Below are 16,257 nucleotides of genomic sequence, written 5' to 3'. Positions count from 1 at the left end.
GTGGACAGTGGCAACATCGAGAAACCTCACCCCGGGGGAAAACGTCTCAGATCTCTGAGCCTGATGGGGAGCCATTCAGAGTGAGTGTTTGAGCCCTGGATGCTGAGGGAGATTCCTAGGCATGCTAGAGATGCCCCCCCCTCCCGCCCCCCGCCCCGTGTAAACCTTTTTGGTAACAAGAAAGAATGAATGAAAGTTGCAGATGGTATTTTACAAGAGCTTACCATTAGCAAGGAGCCTTGTTAAAGTAAGTGAAAGGGTGAAACCCCCAAACAAATGTCTTTCAAGACACGTCAATGAGAGATGAGCAGGGAGCAGAGGGCCCCAGAGGACCCCCTCCCCAGTCCCTTCTGTCCCTAGGAGGGGTCTCCAGGCCCTGGCGTGGGGGCCACGGAGGGAGGGCAGGCAGCCCCGCACAGTCCCACTTGGACTCACCCACGCAGAGGCGGCCGGTGGTGTCCAGCGTCAGGCCGCTGGGGCACTCACAGCGGAAGGAGCCGGCAGTGTTGAGGCAGCGCCCGTTGGGACAGACCCCGGGGAAGACTTCGCACTCATTCACATCTGGGCAGGGATGGAAAAGGGGGAGAGGCAAGGGCTGGAGCTCCCCCGCTGGGGGTTCAGGACACCCAGGCTGTCCTCGGGGAGGCGGAAATGGGACAGTGCCAGCTTCGGGCCTGGGGAATCTCGGGGAAGACCCCAAGGAAGGGCAATCTCTACCTTGATCTCAAAAGACTTCAGGACCCCAGGCATCCCCCACGACAGGCACCGGCCCGTGTGCAGCTCGCGGGGAGGGGTGAACCACAGAGGGGCAGGGAGTTACCTTCGCAGGTGAGCCCCGTCATGCGGGCAAAGCCGCGGGCGCAGGCGGGGTCTGTGGTTGGGAGAACCAGAGTGGGCACAGGAGTCACTTTCTCTATCCAGACCCCCGTTCTCTCAACAGGCACCCAGGCGACCACAGTGGCCACGCCCGGGAGGACCCCAAGAGCCCCCCCCCAGGGGGCTCCCGGGGCATTACCGGGCTCGCAGCGTTCGCACGGGCTCCCCCAGGCAGCGCCCAGGGTGGCGCAGCACTGGGACCGCAGGGAGGCTCCGCGCAGGTTCGCTTCACAGCGGCCGTCCTGGACCTGGAGCCAGCAGGTGCCCCTGGTGCTGTCTGCGGGGGAGGCGGCCACCCATGTCACCTGCCAGCCCACACCTGCACGCTGACCCACAGAAGCCCAGCCTTCCCCAGGGTGGGACACGGGGCCGGGCAGCAGGGTCGTGGCTGCTCCACGGGACTCGGGGCCTCTCACCTAGACACACGGTGCCGGACGGCCCCAGCCGGCTGCCGGGGGCGCATTCACAGGCATAGGAACCGGCCAGGTTCCGGCACAGACCATTTACACACGGGTTGGACAGGCACTCATTGATGTCTGCAAGGACAGTCCCCCACCGGGTTCTGAGCTCTGGGAGGGGAAGCCCCGGCTGGCCAGGACCCCCGTCTCCTCAGGGGCTGCCAGGGTCCAGTGACATAGGATGCACCCAGGTACACGCGTGGCCACACATGTACTTGGAGGAGGCACACGCACGCAGGCAGGGTGCACAGGAACGGAAACGCACAGGCACGCACGCCCAAGTGCTTGCACCGAATCGTGCTGTGCGCTCAGACAAGCACGGTGACACGCGGGGTCCCAGGAGCACGCACATGTCACCGTGGAGGGACAGACAGGATGGGAACAGTGGCCCTCAAGGGAGTCACCGCACAAGAGAGGACGCGACTGAGGGGGCAGGAGGAAAGCCCAGGGAGGAGAGGCCTGGATGTGGCCGGGGAGCGGGTAGCAGGCAGCTGATGGGACAGGGTGGGGGACAGAAGTCGCTCCGGAGTAGGGCGAGCAGGGCTGCTGGGGGGAGGGAGAGAGGACAGAAGGCCCAGGGAGAGGTGGGGTCATGCAGAGGGGGCACGGCCACACGACTGCTGGGGAATAAGGACATCGATACGAAGTGTGCACATGCTTGAACATGCGTGTGAGCATGTGTGTGCGCGCACAAGAGCGTGTGTGTGAACACACATCTAAGTGTGTGAAAGCATAAGGATGTGGGCACACGCATCTGAGAGCGTGCACCTGAGTGTGTGTAACTACATGGGCACGTCTGTGAGTGTGAACACGGGTGTGTGTGTCCTGAGTGAGTACCAATCTGCGTAACTGAGTGACTGCGCACACACACGTGTGACTGCACGCACAAGTGTGTGCCTCTCAGGGTGTGACTGTGTGTGGCTGAGTTCAAGTGTGTAAAACGTGAGAAGGAGTGTGTGCATGGGGGTACGCGTGTGTTTGAGGGCACGCACCCATGAGTGTGTATAACTGTGTGAGACCGAGTCTTGAATATACTGGTCTTCGAGTTATGTGAGTGCGAATGTGTGTGTAACGAGCATACGTGCGTCTTTCAGCATGTCTGTGTGCACGCACCACACGCAGCACGTGCAAGTGCCTGAGCATGTATGCCTGTGTGTACACGCCACATGCAATGTGTAAGTGTGTGCGTGTGCCATGCAGTGTGTGTGCCCGAGTGCGTGCATGTAGGCACACGCAGCATGCAGAAGTGTCTGAGAGTGTGTGCGTGCACACAGCACATGCAGCACGCGCCTGGGCGTGTCCGTGTGCACACACAGCATGCACGAGCGTCTGACAGTGTGTGTGCGTGTGTACACGGCGCACGCAGCACGCGTAAGTGTTCGAGCGCGTGTGCGTCTGTGTGCGTGCACGCTGCACGCAGTGTGACCGGAGGCTGTACCTTCACAGGTCTCCGTGTCCTGCCGGAAGCTGAAGCCCTGGGGGCAGGAGCAGCTGTAGCTGCCAGGGCTGTTCCGGCACCGCCCGTTGTCACACAGGAGGCTGTTGCGCGCGCACTCATCCACGTCTAGGGGCGGGGGGGGGGGCGGGAGGGCGCGGTGAGGGCGTCTGCGGAGAGGGGAGGCCCGCGCACCCGCCCACCGCCCACTGCGCACGCTCACCCACACACTGCTTGCCGGCCGCGCCCGGCTCGTAGCCCAGGTTGCAGACGCAGCGGTAGCTTCCGCGAAGGTTCTCACACATGCCGTTGGTGCAGACGTCGGGGTTGAGGGCACACTCATTGATGTCTGCATCAGGAAGACGACAGAGCGGCTGCTCGGGCTCCTAGGAGCCTCCAAGAAGCCAGGTCCCCCGCGGAGGCCCGAGCTTCAGCCCAGACCCCGCCTCATTTCCCTCTAAACCAGCGTTTCTCGGCGCGGTGGCCCTTCGGGGCCGTTCTTGGCTGTGGGGCCGTCCTGGGCACTGTAGGACGCTGAACAGCGTCCCTGGCCTCCGCCCACGAAACGCCAAAGGCACCCTTCCCAATATTTCTGCCAACAGTGCCAAAAGCTCCTGGGGGCAGAGCCGTCCTCAGTCTGGCGCCCCTGGAGCAAATCTTGTACCGCGGCAACACGATCACAACAAAGGCAGTCATACTTGCTACCGTCGCGGAGGGCTTACCATTTTGTGCATATTAACTCGACTGACCCTCACAACAGCCCCGAAACAGGCCCTATTATTGTGCCCACTTCACAGACAAGGAAACTGAAGCACAGACAGGGTAAGTAACCTGCCCCAGGTTATTCAGCCTGTAAACAGTAGGGCTGGGATTCGAACCCAGGCATCTGGCTCCAGAGCCAGTGCCTTTAACTGGATGAGCGGGTGGTGGTCCAGATGTCTGTCCTCCCCCAATGGCCCAGAGGTCAAGGGAAAATCAACTGTATCCTAAGTCCTTTGGTTACCACTCAGGCAGAAAGGCTGTTTCTGTGTGTGTGTGTGTGTGTGTGTGTGTGTGTGTGTGTGTATTCAGCAAACCAACGAGAAGACACACACATGGGCAATTTCCTTTGCTTTCAGGTTTCACCTATACAGATAAGGCCCCTTGGGCTGAGACCTGCTGTGGCCACGGGAGATCAGCCAGGGATCCCAGGGTAGGGACTGTCGGTCATGGGGGGAATGACAAGAATCAGGGAGGTTGGAGAGCGACTGGAGCAAAAAAATCACAGCTCAGGAGGGAAAGGAGGTGTGGGAGAAAGCACAGCTTTGCACACCCACCATCTCTAGCTCCGTGGGTTGAGTCGCGTCTTCCCCAAATTCATACGTGAAAATCCTAAACCCCCAGGACCTCATCATTGGACCTTATGGCAAAACGGGGTCTTTGCAGAAGTGATCCAGGTAAAACAAGGTCGTTAGGGTGGACCCCCCATCCATTCCAGGATGATTGCATACCCATAAAAGGGGGAAATTCGGACACAGACACGCAGGGAGGACCCCACGTAGAGACAGAGGCAGAAATTGGGGCTCCTTCCAAAACGCCAGTGACCACCGGCAGCTGGGAATACAAGCAAGGAACAGGTTCTCCCAACCCTATCTACACGTTGATCTCAGACTTTGAGGCTCCATAGCTCTGGAGAAATAAATTTCTGTGCTTGAAGCCCCCCGCCCTCCCCCAGCCCGTGGTGCCGGGCTACGACAGCCTCCGCAAACTGACACGGTGCCCAGCCAGCACCCCGCCCCCCTGCCCTCTCCCGACACCCGCTGCCACTCACCTCTACCATCCGTGGTGATGCCCAGACCGCTGCCGCACAGAACCTGAAACTCAGCTGGGGTGGCAGAGATAGGGGGAGAGGGGGCGGTCATCGCTGCACCCAAGACACTCCCAAGGACGTGACCCCTTGGTGTGGAGCAAGAGTCTGGGACCCGATTGCCTCCCCCAACGGAGACAGCAACTTCCTGCGGTGTCTTCTTGGGGAGAGTCACCAGCAGAGAGATGCCCCCCCCACAGCCCATAGGAACCAATACACCTGTCCCCGCCCACCTCCAGGATGATGAACTAGAAGGTCTACGGGGACACAAAGGCAGGCTGGGCCAGGCAGCAGGACACTCACCGGAGTTCTTGGCAGGGCAGAGCTCGCAGGGCTCCCCGAATCCGTGGTCTGGGCTAGCACAGCAGCACTCAGATTTGGTGACCGCCCCGGGGAAGGGGCGTGTGCAGGAGCCCCGCTCCAGGGCCCCGTAGCAGGTGCTGCGCACGTGGGTGTCCACGCACACGCGGCCGACCGCACCCACCGCCAGCCCCCCCAAGCAGTGGCAGCGGAAGGAGCCCTCAGTGTTGGTGCAGCGGCCGTTCATGCAGATGCCCGGAGTCTGGCACTCGTCGATGTCTGGGGGGGGGGGGGCGCACGGGGAGTCTCTGCAACGGGTCCCAGCGGGCCCCACCGCACCCCACCCCTGCCCAGCCCGTCTGTCCGGCCACTGGGCCTCACCCACACAGTCGCGGCCACCAGGCGCCAGTAGGAAGCCGGATTTGCAGAGACACGTGAAGCTGCCGTCGTCATTGAGGCACACTCCGTTGGTGCACATGGTGGTGGTGGCACATTCGTTGTGATCTAGGGACACCGGAGAGGCTGGAGCCCCGCCCCGGCCCCTGGCTCTGCCGGCCCTGCTCACAGACCGGCCCCCCCTCTCACTTCTCCTCTGCACAGCAGAGTGAGGGCTGAGCCCCCAGGACCCCACCCAGGGGCTGGGAGCCCCACCAGGCAACTGGCTCTGTCCGCCTGGCTGTCAGTCTGTCTGCTGGAACGCGAGCGCTCCTGGGCCACGCTCGGGTGGGGGCAGGGGGGTCTTTGGCTCCACCTGCATTCTTCCTCCTGGCACAGGTCGGTGCTCCATAAATATTTGTTCAAAGGCAAAGAGTGGTGGCTGCACCAGCCTGTACGAAACGCCACCAAATCGTCCCTTTAAAAATGGTCAAAATGGTTTGAGGCTATGTATGTTTTGCTGCAATTTTTGTCTTTAATAAAGGAGGTGGTGGTGTGAATCTCACCTCAGTTCAAACAAAGAAAAGGGGAGAACAGGGGCACCTGGGTGGCTCGGTTGGTTGAGCGACTGACTTCATCTCAGGTCATGACCTCGCGGTTCGTGGGTTTGAGCCCTGCGTCCGGCTCTGGGCTGTCAGCTCGGGGGCCCACTCTAGATCCTCTGTCCTCTCCTCCCTCTGCCCCTCCCCCACTCGCACTCTCTCTCTCAAAGATAAACGTTAAAAGAATTTTTGAAAAAAGAAAAGAAAAGGGGTGGGGTGCCTGGGTGGCTCAGTCGGTTGAGAGCCCGACTTCGGCTCAGGTCGCGATCTCGCGGTCCGTGAGTTCGAGCCCCGCGTCAGGCTCTGTGCTGACAGCTCAGAGCCCAGAGCCTGCTTCGGATTCTGTGTCCTCCTCTCTCTTTCTCCGCCCCACCCCTGCTTGTGCTCTGTCTCTCTCTGTCTTTCAAAAATGAATAAACACTAAAAAAAGTGGGGGGGGGGGACAGTTGACAAGAACTTGGTCTCACTGTAAGGAAGTGGTAGGTGCAGAAATGAGTATCAAAGTATCCGTTCTGAGCAAAAAGGACTACGTCAAAAAAGCAGAAAGGTGGGAATGCGAGCTGGTGCAGCCACTCTGGAAAACTGTACCGAGGTTCCTCAAAAAACTAAAAATAGAACCACCCTACGACCCAGCAATTGCACTACCAGGTATTTATCCACGGGATACAGGTGGGCTGTTTCGAAGGGACACATGCACCCCATGTTTATAGCAGCATTATCAACAATAGCCAAAGCATGGAAAGAGCCCAAATGTCCATTGCTGGATGAATGGATAAAGAAGATGTGGTCTGTATATACAATGGAGTATTACTCGGCAATCAAAAAGAATGCAGTCTTGCCATTTGCAACTACCTGGATGGAACTGGAGGGGATTATGCGAAGCAAAATTAGTCAGAGAAAGACAAAAATCATATGACTTCACTCACATGAGAACTTTAAGACACAAAACAGATGAACATAAGGGAAGGGAAACAAAAATAACATAGAAACAGGGAGGGGGGCAAAACAGAAGAGACTCAGGAAGGGAAACAAAAATAACATAAAAACAGGGAGGGGGACAAAACAGAAGAGGCTCAGGAAGGGAGACAAAAATAACATAAAAACAGGGAGGGGGACAAAACAGAAGAGACTCATAAATATGGAGAACAAACTGAGGGTTACTGGAGGGGGTGGGGGAGGGGACATGGGCTAAATGGGTCAGGGGCACTAAGGAATCCACTCCTGAAATCACTGTTGCACTATATGCTAACTAACTTGGATGTACATTTAAAAAAATTAAACATAAAATTAAAAAAAAAGAAAGGAACGAGTGAATGAATGAATGAGGGATGCACACAACAATCTGCGTGGGAATGTCAATCGCAGTATACCCATAATTGGGAAAAGTGGAAACAGCCCCAACGTCCACCAGCTGAGGGGTGAAGAAACAAGATGGCGCTCACACATGCTCCCCGAACCCCATGGTCCTGATCCCACGCTCTCAGCCAGACTGCGACAGGACAGGACAGGACAGGACCGGGGTCGGACAGTCCCTGCTGGGATTCGGGGAGCGAACGCAGGAGGGAGGGAAGGAAGGAGTCAGTTAGTTGGCTGAGGGCTTCCCAGGGGTGGTGGCGGCACCAGGCTGGCCGCTCGCTCTGAGAAGTGTGGGTGATGGGTTGCAAGGGCTGGGGGGGGGGGGGCACGGACATGTGGCAGGCCACCCCCGAGGCACTGGCAGGTGCGGCACGAGGGTGGTGCAGGACCACCCCGAGGACCCAGGTGGACTTTGGAATGGCCCCAGGCCAGCCAGCCTGGTGGCTGTGGCCGGGGAGGGCCCCCGCGGCGACTCGAGGGGCGGCAGGGGCCGCGGCGCAAGAAGGATCTCGAGCAGGCTGGCTGGGTTCAGGAGTGGGAGCGGGGGCTCTCTCTGCCTTAGGGACGGAGGTGGGTGGTCTACAGAGGAGACCGGCAAGGTGGGCCCCACCGGCAGCCACCGGGGCCCCCAAGCCCCCTACCCACCTGCCCACCCCCGACTCACCCACACAGTTCTTGCCCCCCGGGCCGAGCTCGAAGCCCGCGTTGCAGGCACACCGGAAGCTGCCATCTGTGTTGACGCAGCGGCCGCGGTGGCACAGGTTGCTGCCCACAAGGCACTCGTCCACGTCTGGGTGGGGGTGGGGACGCGGGGGAGGTGGCAGGCGGTCAGACTCGGGCGCAGGCCACCGAAGCAGGCTCCCCGCCGGCAGGGCAACCCCAGCGCCCCCGCTCTCCGACCGACGGCCGTACCCACGCACGCCTGCTTGGCCACCGCCGCCTGGAAGCCCTCGTGGCACCGGCAGCGGTAGGAGCCGGGGGTGTTGACGCAGTCTCCGTGGTGACAGGGGCTGCTGGCGCATTCGTCCACGTCTGTGGGCAGAGGACCCTGAGCCCCCGCCCGGCGGGGTGCACCCCCCCCCAACCCGGCCGCCGCTCACCGATGCACTCCCCGCGAACGTCCTGTGCGTAGCCCACGTTGCACTCGCAGCGGTAGCTTGAAGGGGTGGGCAGGCAGCGGCCATTGAGACACAGATTGGTGAAATGCCGGCAGATGTCGATGGTCTGGTTCAGGGTGGCTGTGCCTGAGGGCGGGGACAGCAGGCGCACCTGAGTCTAGGCCGGGCCTCTGGGTGTGGACGCCCACGCGGAGGCTGGAACCCCGCCCACTTCAGCCTGGAGTCGCGCCCTAGCCGCAGACCCCCCACACCGGCTGACACCCCACTGTGGGCCCAGACCCTCACCATGGAGTGAGACCTGCCCCCCACCCCCCGCACCCGGTGCCAGACCCCTACCCAAGGCCTGAACCCTGACTTTGAGGCCCAGATCCCACATCTACCCGCACCCCCAGACCGCTGTCCGTATTTTCATTTCTACTGCCCAGGCCAGGACGCCCACTCCAAAGCCCTGACCCTCCCCCTGAGGCCTGGACCCCCTCCCCTAGGTCTTGGATGCCTCTTCCCAAGCCCCAGGCCTCACCAATATGGGCGTTGCCAAGGCCCAGGCCGGGAACGCCACGCCCATTGGAGCCATGGGGGCTGTGCCACGCAGGCCCAAGGCCAGGACCCATGCCGTTGGATCCAAAGCCAGGGAGACCAGGGAAGGGGCCGGGATAGGAGGGCAGCAGCGGGAGCCCCTGCACGCACAGTCGCTGGAACTCATCTGCAAGGAAGCAGAGTTTGAGGCCAGGCCTTCAGTCGTGCCCCAGGGGCCGCAGTCTTCAGGCAGGAGCTCTGGGGGGGCAGAGGAAGGAGGGGGGGCAACCCCAGGCCACTCACCAGAGCCCCTCGGAGGACATGGCTCTGGGGCTGGGCCGGGAGCCCAGCACCTGCCCCTGTCACAGCAACACTGCCTCTGAGTGTAACGGCCAGCAAGGTCTCCGGCACATCGGCCTACAATCAGCACCGAGAAGCAGGTGCCAGCCCGGTGGTCTGCAACGGGGATGGGAAGGATCTGTTACCAGCCCTGGGTTCAAATCCCAGCTCCACCAACACTGCAGAACCTGCAGAACAGGTTTCCTTGCCGCTCTGTGCCTCAGTTTCCCCATCCATCGAATGGGGGTGCTCAGACCATCCACCTCACCTCAGAAGAAAGTCGCCGGGATGGAAAAGTGGAGGGGGCCCTGTGGGGCACATGGCCGATTGTCATTGAATGAGAATCTTATTACCAAGATTTCCAAATGATCCCAGAGAGATAGACTTAGGCTCATTCCAAGTAAAAGCATTCTGATGCCTACCGCTGGCGTTGGTAGTAAGCTCCCTGTCCCTGCGGGCATTCAACCACACCGAGGACGACCCTTTGGTTTTGGGGGGCTGCCCGGGTTGGGAGGTCAGGCTGAATGCTCAAGCGAGGACGCCAGGATCTGTGGCCGTGTGCCCTCACCGGCCAGCCCTGGGAATCTGGGGAAACCTAAGAGGCTGTGAATTTGAGAAGAGGCCCAAGGAGCAGACTGCTGGATTCATGACCATGGACTGCAGCCCCAGGGGGACTGAACCAGAGGCTCCCCAGACACGAGAACCACGGACACTCTTCCACATCCCACTCTGTTCTTGGGCTGACAGCTTTATGCAGTGATCAGATTTCTCAGGCCCAAAGAGTATTTTTGGCTTAAAAGCGCACAAATCCTGGCCAGTGGCCCACAGTGAAACTTCTCCCACCAGCAGGGAGGGCCCCGGACAGCAGCCCCTGTCCTGCCCCGCCCAGGGCTGAGAAAACAAGCAAACATTTCTACCTCCCCAGCTGGACCCCCAGGTGCACGTGTGACAGCTGGGGTACCATCCCAGCCCTTGAAAGGTGGGTTGAGGGGGACAAGGCCTGCCCAGAGGAGGAGAGGTCAACAGACTCATTCAAGGTCACACAGCCCCTAAAGAGGGAGGAGGGATGGGAACGCAGATACCCAAACCCCAGGGGATCTGACCAAGCAGCCTCCTCTCAAGTAGGGAAGACAGAGACAGAATGTGAGGATTTTAACAAAAACGATGCTGCTTCTGCTCACAGAGCACCCACGGTGATCGGGCCCAGCCAAGCACCCCATCTACACCGCTCTCTCGTCTTTATGAATGTGTATCGCGTGCCCACCACATCCAGCTCCGGGCAAATCACTCCAAAATTGTATTTAATCCTCCATGACTCCAAGAGGTAGGTATCGCCACCATCCCCATTTCACAGATAAGGAAGCTGAGGCACAGAGAGGTTAAGACACTTGCCTGAGATCACAGAGTTTGTGAGCAGCTCAGGTAGCAGTTGGCACCCAGGACATTGGCTCAAATCTAGGCTCTACTGTTTAGTGGCTGGGAGAGACCCTCTTTTTCCACCCTTTATTCCAGGGGACTTGCCCAGAGGTGTCGTCTACGCTGGCCATGACGGCCCACAGAGGTGAAGGCATAGAAGGTCTGGCGTTGGCCACAGCACGCTGGCAGAACTCCAAACACAATACTCCCAACCCTGCCTGGTAGAGGCCCAGCCAGAGGGGCCCTGGTGATGCTGGGGAACTGCCAAGCCCCTTCGCTCCTCCCCAAACCAGGGCTCTGCCCATCCCCCGCCACAAGTGGCCATATTCCTGGCCAACCTCATTAACCACCGGCAATGTCTAAAGTCTAATGACCAGCTCAGCAGGACAGCAGGACAGGGAGTGAGAGCCCAAAGGTCCCCCGCCTCCCAGGAGGGGGTCCAGGGTGGGGGTGGGGGGCTTACAGGAGTGTGAGCCTCGGTAGGAGGCATGGCACAGAGGACCTCATCCTGGCTGGGGGGTGGGGGGGGGAGGTCTGGGGAGCTGGGTATGGCCATATATTCTGGACTTACTGAGTTGGCTCAAGCAAACCTCCCCCTCTGGGTCTGTTTCCCTCTCTCAGACACAGGGTGTGGGGGAAGATGGGGAACTCTTTGAAGTCTCTGGGAAGTCTCTTTAGAAGACAAAGCAATGGGAAGAAGGGCACAGAGACCGAGGCCAGAGGGTCAGGAGGCATAGAGACAGGGAGCCAGAGAGGCAACAAGGGTGGCCAGTGAGCCAGAAGGGCACGGGGTGGGCGTCCGAGGGGCAGAGGGGCGGGGCAAGGGGCGGGGCGGCGGGAGAGGGGCGGGGTGGAAGTGAGGGGCTTAAAGACTGGGGTCCAGAGAGCACAAGGGCTAATGGGTAGGGAGCCAGGAAGTCAGAGGGGAGGGAACCCTGTTCCAGAAACGACAGAAGGACATAAAGACCCGAGGGCTAGAGGAGCCCAAGGGCCGAAGGGTTGCAAATATATTTGAGCACGGGGCCTGTCTCCTAACCGCCCCCTGTCCCTCCAGCACCCCCCAGGCCCCAGCTCACCCAGGCAGCGGGAGCCATCCAGGCTGCTGGCAAACCCACGGGGACAGGTGCACACAAAACTGCCAGCTGTGTTGGTGCAGCCGCCCCCGGAGCAGAGGCCCAGCACGCTGATACACTCATCCACATCTGTGTAGACGGATGCCTCGTCAGAAGCGGGTCTGCCACCAGCTGTACCCCTCCTCTTCCTCCTCCTTGCAGGGGAGCCTGAGCTGCCCGGACCCAGAGGAGGCCCCTAGTCGTCACCCTCCCCATCACCCACCTTCACACTTGGCACTGTTCTCACTGAGCCGGTGTCCAGTGGGGCAGCGGCACTCGAAGGAACCCACGGTATTGATGCAGCTGCCCCCCTGGCACAGGCCCGGGACGGACTGACACTCATCCACATCTGCAAGGGAATGAGAGGCCCTTCAGAGGGAAGAACCAAGGCTGCAAGGGATCCCATTCAGCCCTGGCCCCCAGGACCGTCCTCCCTACTCGCTGACTCCCTTACCTTGACAGGCCCCCGTGTGGATATTGGGGATGAAGCCTCGGCGACAGGGGTGAGGCTGTGCAGGACAGAGCTCACAAGGGACACCCCAGGCCTGGCCCACGGTGGCACAGCAGAGTGCTTTGGTGCACACGAGGCCGATCAGCTGGTGCCGGCACCCCTCAGGGCCCACTTGACCGAAGCAGGGCCCCGTCCGATAGTCTGTGAGACAGGGTAGCTGGCTACTTCAGCTGCCCCTGCCCCAGAACTTCTCATCCCTGCAGCCCCAGCTCGGGCCCTTACCTCTCTTACTCGGACCACTGCTGTGGCCTCCTTTACCAATACAGCAAGCAGCCTTTACTCATGCTGTACCCCAGCCCTATCAGACGAACTCCCATTCACCCTTCAAAACACTTTCTCCCCAAAGCATTCCCCAACCAACCTCCAAAAGAGAGGCCAGGACCTTCAAGTCCACAAAGAGCAGAGCATGTCAGAGAAGCCGACCACTCCCCCTGGCCCACCCTCCCTTCAGGCCTGGGCAGAGACCATAGATACCCAGCAGGACAGCCTGTCTCATCCCTGAGTGCAGGCCAGGCCCTGCCAGATCTCCCAGACTTGAGGAGGGACCCAGCACAACACCACACCCCTGACCCCTGAGCCCGGCCAAAGGTGGTCTCTCGAGTGCCCCCACCTCTGTACACGGGCTCAGATGTGGGCTTCCTGGTTCCATCCTCCAGATGGTTCCAATCAAGGGGCTGGCGACAGACCAAGGGAAGCCCCTCCCAGAAGGGGAAGGCAAAGCCGGGCCCCCTAGACCCGTATGGAGGAGGAGACACGCAGAAACCAGCAATGGTCCCGACTCCACTAAGCCCAAACAGTTCCAGAATCTCACCTAATTCACCCAGAACTCTGGAATCCCCCTGGTTCCTGCCTCTCTCTGGGGCCCTCACCAGCCACCACCCACTCAGGCCTCCCTCTCTCACCCGCCCCACCGACCCTCCTCTCCCTCAGCCACACCACGCTGTTCCCCTTCCCCATCGGTCAGCCCGAATTCCAGTTCCCAAAAGCACCCGGCTCGCACCGAGGTGACCCTCCCAGTCCCTCCAGCCTCTGACTCATAGCTACACCGTCCCCACCCCGGCTTTGGCCACAGATGGGTCTTTTCCTCGAGCAGCACCTCCCAACACTGGGGTCCGCCCACCTCCGCCGGCCTGGGCTCCTGGGCCACACACGCGGGGCAGCCTCGTGGCTCCTGCAGCCGAAACTTCACCAGCCCGGCGTCCCCACCGCTGCCCACTCCTGCTGGCTTTCTCCTTCTCGGCTTCCCCTGGGCTCCGTGCTTTCTGCGCACCCTGAGTCACCCTCGCTTGTCTTCCGCCAGAACCTCAACCATCCGCTCAGCTTCGGGCCCACAGACGGGGCAGCCCCGGGCCCGGCCGTCCAGCTATTTCCACCTGCCCCGCATTCAACTTTTCACAAAACACCATTGCCTCCCAACAGATGACCCCCGCCCCACCTCAGCTGTGGGAGTATTTTGACAATGGGGGGGGGGTGCATTAAAGGGAGGCTTGTCCATCTCATGAACTCTGACGCATCTCTTCTTCCAGGAAGCCCTCCCTGATGCCCTTCCCTGGAGCAGCAGTTTCTCTGCCCTTCACAGCACTGGGGACACTAGAAAGGAGGCCAGCTGGAGCCTCCCAGGGCCTGGCTACATCTCAGGGGCTGCCGGGAAGCCCCCTGCCATCCCCCAAGGCCCCTACCCCACGCCCAGCTTGGTACCTCTCTCACACCGCGGCCCCATGAAGCCATATGCACAGGCGCAGCGGTTCGGCCCTATGCAGCGGCCCCCGTTGTGGCAACCACGGTCACAGACGGCTGTGGAGGAAGAGAGGAGGGTGGCCTGAGGTCCCCTCGCAGCAGAGGGAGCTGGGGCCCCGAAAAGCCCATTTTCACCCAGGAATCCCCACCGTGTGGCCCAGACCCAATGAGAAGACTGTGACGATGGGTACGTATGTCCCTCCCTTCCCTGGTCCCAGAAGAGTGGCCCGCGGGTGGTGGGGGGGGGGCAGCTGACAGCAGAGACCCGCCCTCTGGGCCCCCGGGCCCAGGTGTTCACGGGAGATACTCACGCTGCCCACACACCGTGCCCGTGTAGCCCCTCTGGCACAGACAGGACTCCCCTCGGCAGCTGCCCCCATTCATGCAACTGACGCTGCACCCTAAGGACGGGAGGAGGGACACGCGGCAGAGTGGTGACAAACCCTCGAGATGCACGAGATCGGTGGCAAGACAAGGCTGGCCCGGCCCGGCTCTGGTCGGTCCTCCGGCAAAACCAGCCTGGGCCCCCAGTGGCATCCGGGAGCCTCCCACCTTCTCCTCCTGCCCCCGGGGGGCCATCTCCCTGCTCACCTCGGCTTCCCCCGCAGCTGGGGGCCAGCTTCCCATCAGCACAGGTGCACAGGTTGGGCCGGGAGCAGAAGCCGTCACCACAGGCGTGCCTACAGACGGCTGGCATGGGCAGAGCAGGTGACAGTCAGTCAGGGCTGGGACCCGAATCCTGTGCCGCCCCCACCCCGCCAGTGCCCAGGCAAGGCTCTGGGTTTCTGTGGGAGCCACGAGGAGAGGGGCTCTTTGGGCCAGAAGGGCTGAGCACCGAGGACAGAAGCCAGAGACGCTGGGTCGGTGACTGTGGTGTGGAGGTGGAGGGCTCTCCTGGGAGTGGAGTCAGATTCTAGAACCCGGGGGGTGGGGGGTACAGACTGGCAGAGATAGAGACAGATGGGGGGGAGACAATGGGAGGGAGACAGACAGCCAGGGACAGAGACAAGGAGGCAGTGAGGCAAAGGAAATGAACATAGCAGGGTGGCCTGGGAGCCTGAAGACAGGCCAGGGCCAATCCTGTGGTTCAGCCTGACGCTCCTGGTCAAGTCAGCTGGCAAACAGGGTTGGACTTGCCAGGGGGTTAGAGAGCTGCCCTGGTGTCCCGCCCCCTGCGTCCCCCTCCCCCCGCCCCACCTCCAGAGGGCAATGGCACTCACGAACGACACACTGGTTCCCGCCTGGCAATGTCCTCCAGCCGGGACAGCAGTAGGCGTGGAAGCGGGAGCCACACACGTTCGGCCTTTGGGAGAGCGCGGCACAGCGGGTGAGCCCCTGCCCTGCAGGACATCCCCTGGGCCTCCTTCCCCCCACCCAGCAGGACAGCCCAGCCCAGCCCACACCCCAGGGGCCTGTCAGCATGCCGGGAGCCACGCACCCCTGCAAGATGCCCGGGCTGCCACGCCTCCGCACACGTCCGGGACCTGCAGGCTCCAAGGCCCTGTCCCATCGGCCGTGGACACCCACCATGCACAGCAGGGCCGTCCAGGCCAGCAGGAGCAGAGCCAGGGGCCCCCAGGCCATGGTGAAAGCCCCAGCCCTTCTCCTTGCTGAGCACAGGCCTTTCAGAACCATCGTGCGTCCCTCAGAGGCTGCAGAGGGGAAGCAGAGTCAACGGCAGCAGAAGCCACAGAGTACCCAGGGGAACCAGGAGGCTGGGACGGCTGGATGGCAGGGTGGGGGGACGGGGAACAGGTACTAGAGCCCAGGGAGGCATCCAGCCCTGACCCAAAACCAGGTGAACAGTCAGGGCAGGCTTCTTGGAGGAGGTGTGATGTCTCAGAGTTAGCTGAGAGAAGAGTGCTGGGAGCAGAGTGCGCAGTGAGAGCACAGGCGGGAGGAGTGTGGAGTGGAACTTCAACTTGCCGTCCAGGGCGATGGACAAGCCCTGAAGGGCGTGAAGCGGGAGGAACAAAGGCAGAATGGGTGTTTGGTGGGGTGTGGAAGGGCTTGCAGGGGCCTGGGAGGAAGCGTGCAGGTGAGGAGGCTGGGGCAGGGGTCCAGAGAGGGGAGGGGACAGAATTCCAGGACTAATGAGGAGATGAGTCACCAGGAGTTGGAAGCTGGTTCCAAAGGAGGCAGGAGGCATTGAGGACACTCCCGGAATCCTGGCTGGGAGGGCTGACGGGAGGGGACCCGAAAGCAGGGGGGACAGGTGGCGGATGCCCATTAGGGTGGTGCACTCCCTCCACCCAGCAGG

General features: G+C 61.2%; 1 protein-coding gene across 1 annotated transcript in view; it reads right to left on the bottom strand.

Moving 5' to 3' along the window:
- Positions 1-15,632, bottom strand: part of FBN3 (fibrillin 3) — a 58,429-nt gene extending 42,797 nt beyond the window's left edge. Inside the window, exons 1-22 of the mRNA XM_049639804.1 lie at positions 15,436-15,632; positions 15,218-15,300; positions 14,589-14,687; positions 14,309-14,398; positions 13,959-14,054; positions 12,204-12,401; positions 11,973-12,098; positions 11,714-11,839; positions 9,186-9,338; positions 8,887-9,069; positions 8,349-8,492; positions 8,161-8,280; positions 7,913-8,038; positions 5,297-5,419; positions 4,919-5,194; positions 4,580-4,633; positions 2,993-3,118; positions 2,773-2,898; positions 1,293-1,412; positions 1,016-1,153; positions 821-871; positions 436-561 (exon numbers count right to left, since the gene is read on the bottom strand). Of these exons, the coding sequence (XP_049495761.1) occupies positions 436-561; positions 821-871; positions 1,016-1,153; positions 1,293-1,412; positions 2,773-2,898; positions 2,993-3,118; positions 4,580-4,633; positions 4,919-5,194; positions 5,297-5,419; positions 7,913-8,038; positions 8,161-8,280; positions 8,349-8,492; positions 8,887-9,069; positions 9,186-9,338; positions 11,714-11,839; positions 11,973-12,098; positions 12,204-12,401; positions 13,959-14,054; positions 14,309-14,398; positions 14,589-14,687; positions 15,218-15,300; positions 15,436-15,632 (2,881 nt within the window). The remainder of the gene's footprint in view (positions 1-435; positions 562-820; positions 872-1,015; positions 1,154-1,292; positions 1,413-2,772; positions 2,899-2,992; positions 3,119-4,579; positions 4,634-4,918; positions 5,195-5,296; positions 5,420-7,912; positions 8,039-8,160; positions 8,281-8,348; positions 8,493-8,886; positions 9,070-9,185; positions 9,339-11,713; positions 11,840-11,972; positions 12,099-12,203; positions 12,402-13,958; positions 14,055-14,308; positions 14,399-14,588; positions 14,688-15,217; positions 15,301-15,435) is intronic.
- Positions 15,633-16,257: the final 625 nt, after the last annotated feature.

Source organism: Panthera uncia, chromosome A2, assembly GCF_023721935.1.
Source record: "Panthera uncia isolate 11264 chromosome A2, Puncia_PCG_1.0, whole genome shotgun sequence".
Classification (NCBI taxonomy): domain Eukaryota; kingdom Metazoa; phylum Chordata; class Mammalia; order Carnivora; family Felidae; genus Panthera; species Panthera uncia.
This window is presented reverse-complemented; position numbering and strand designations above follow the sequence as displayed.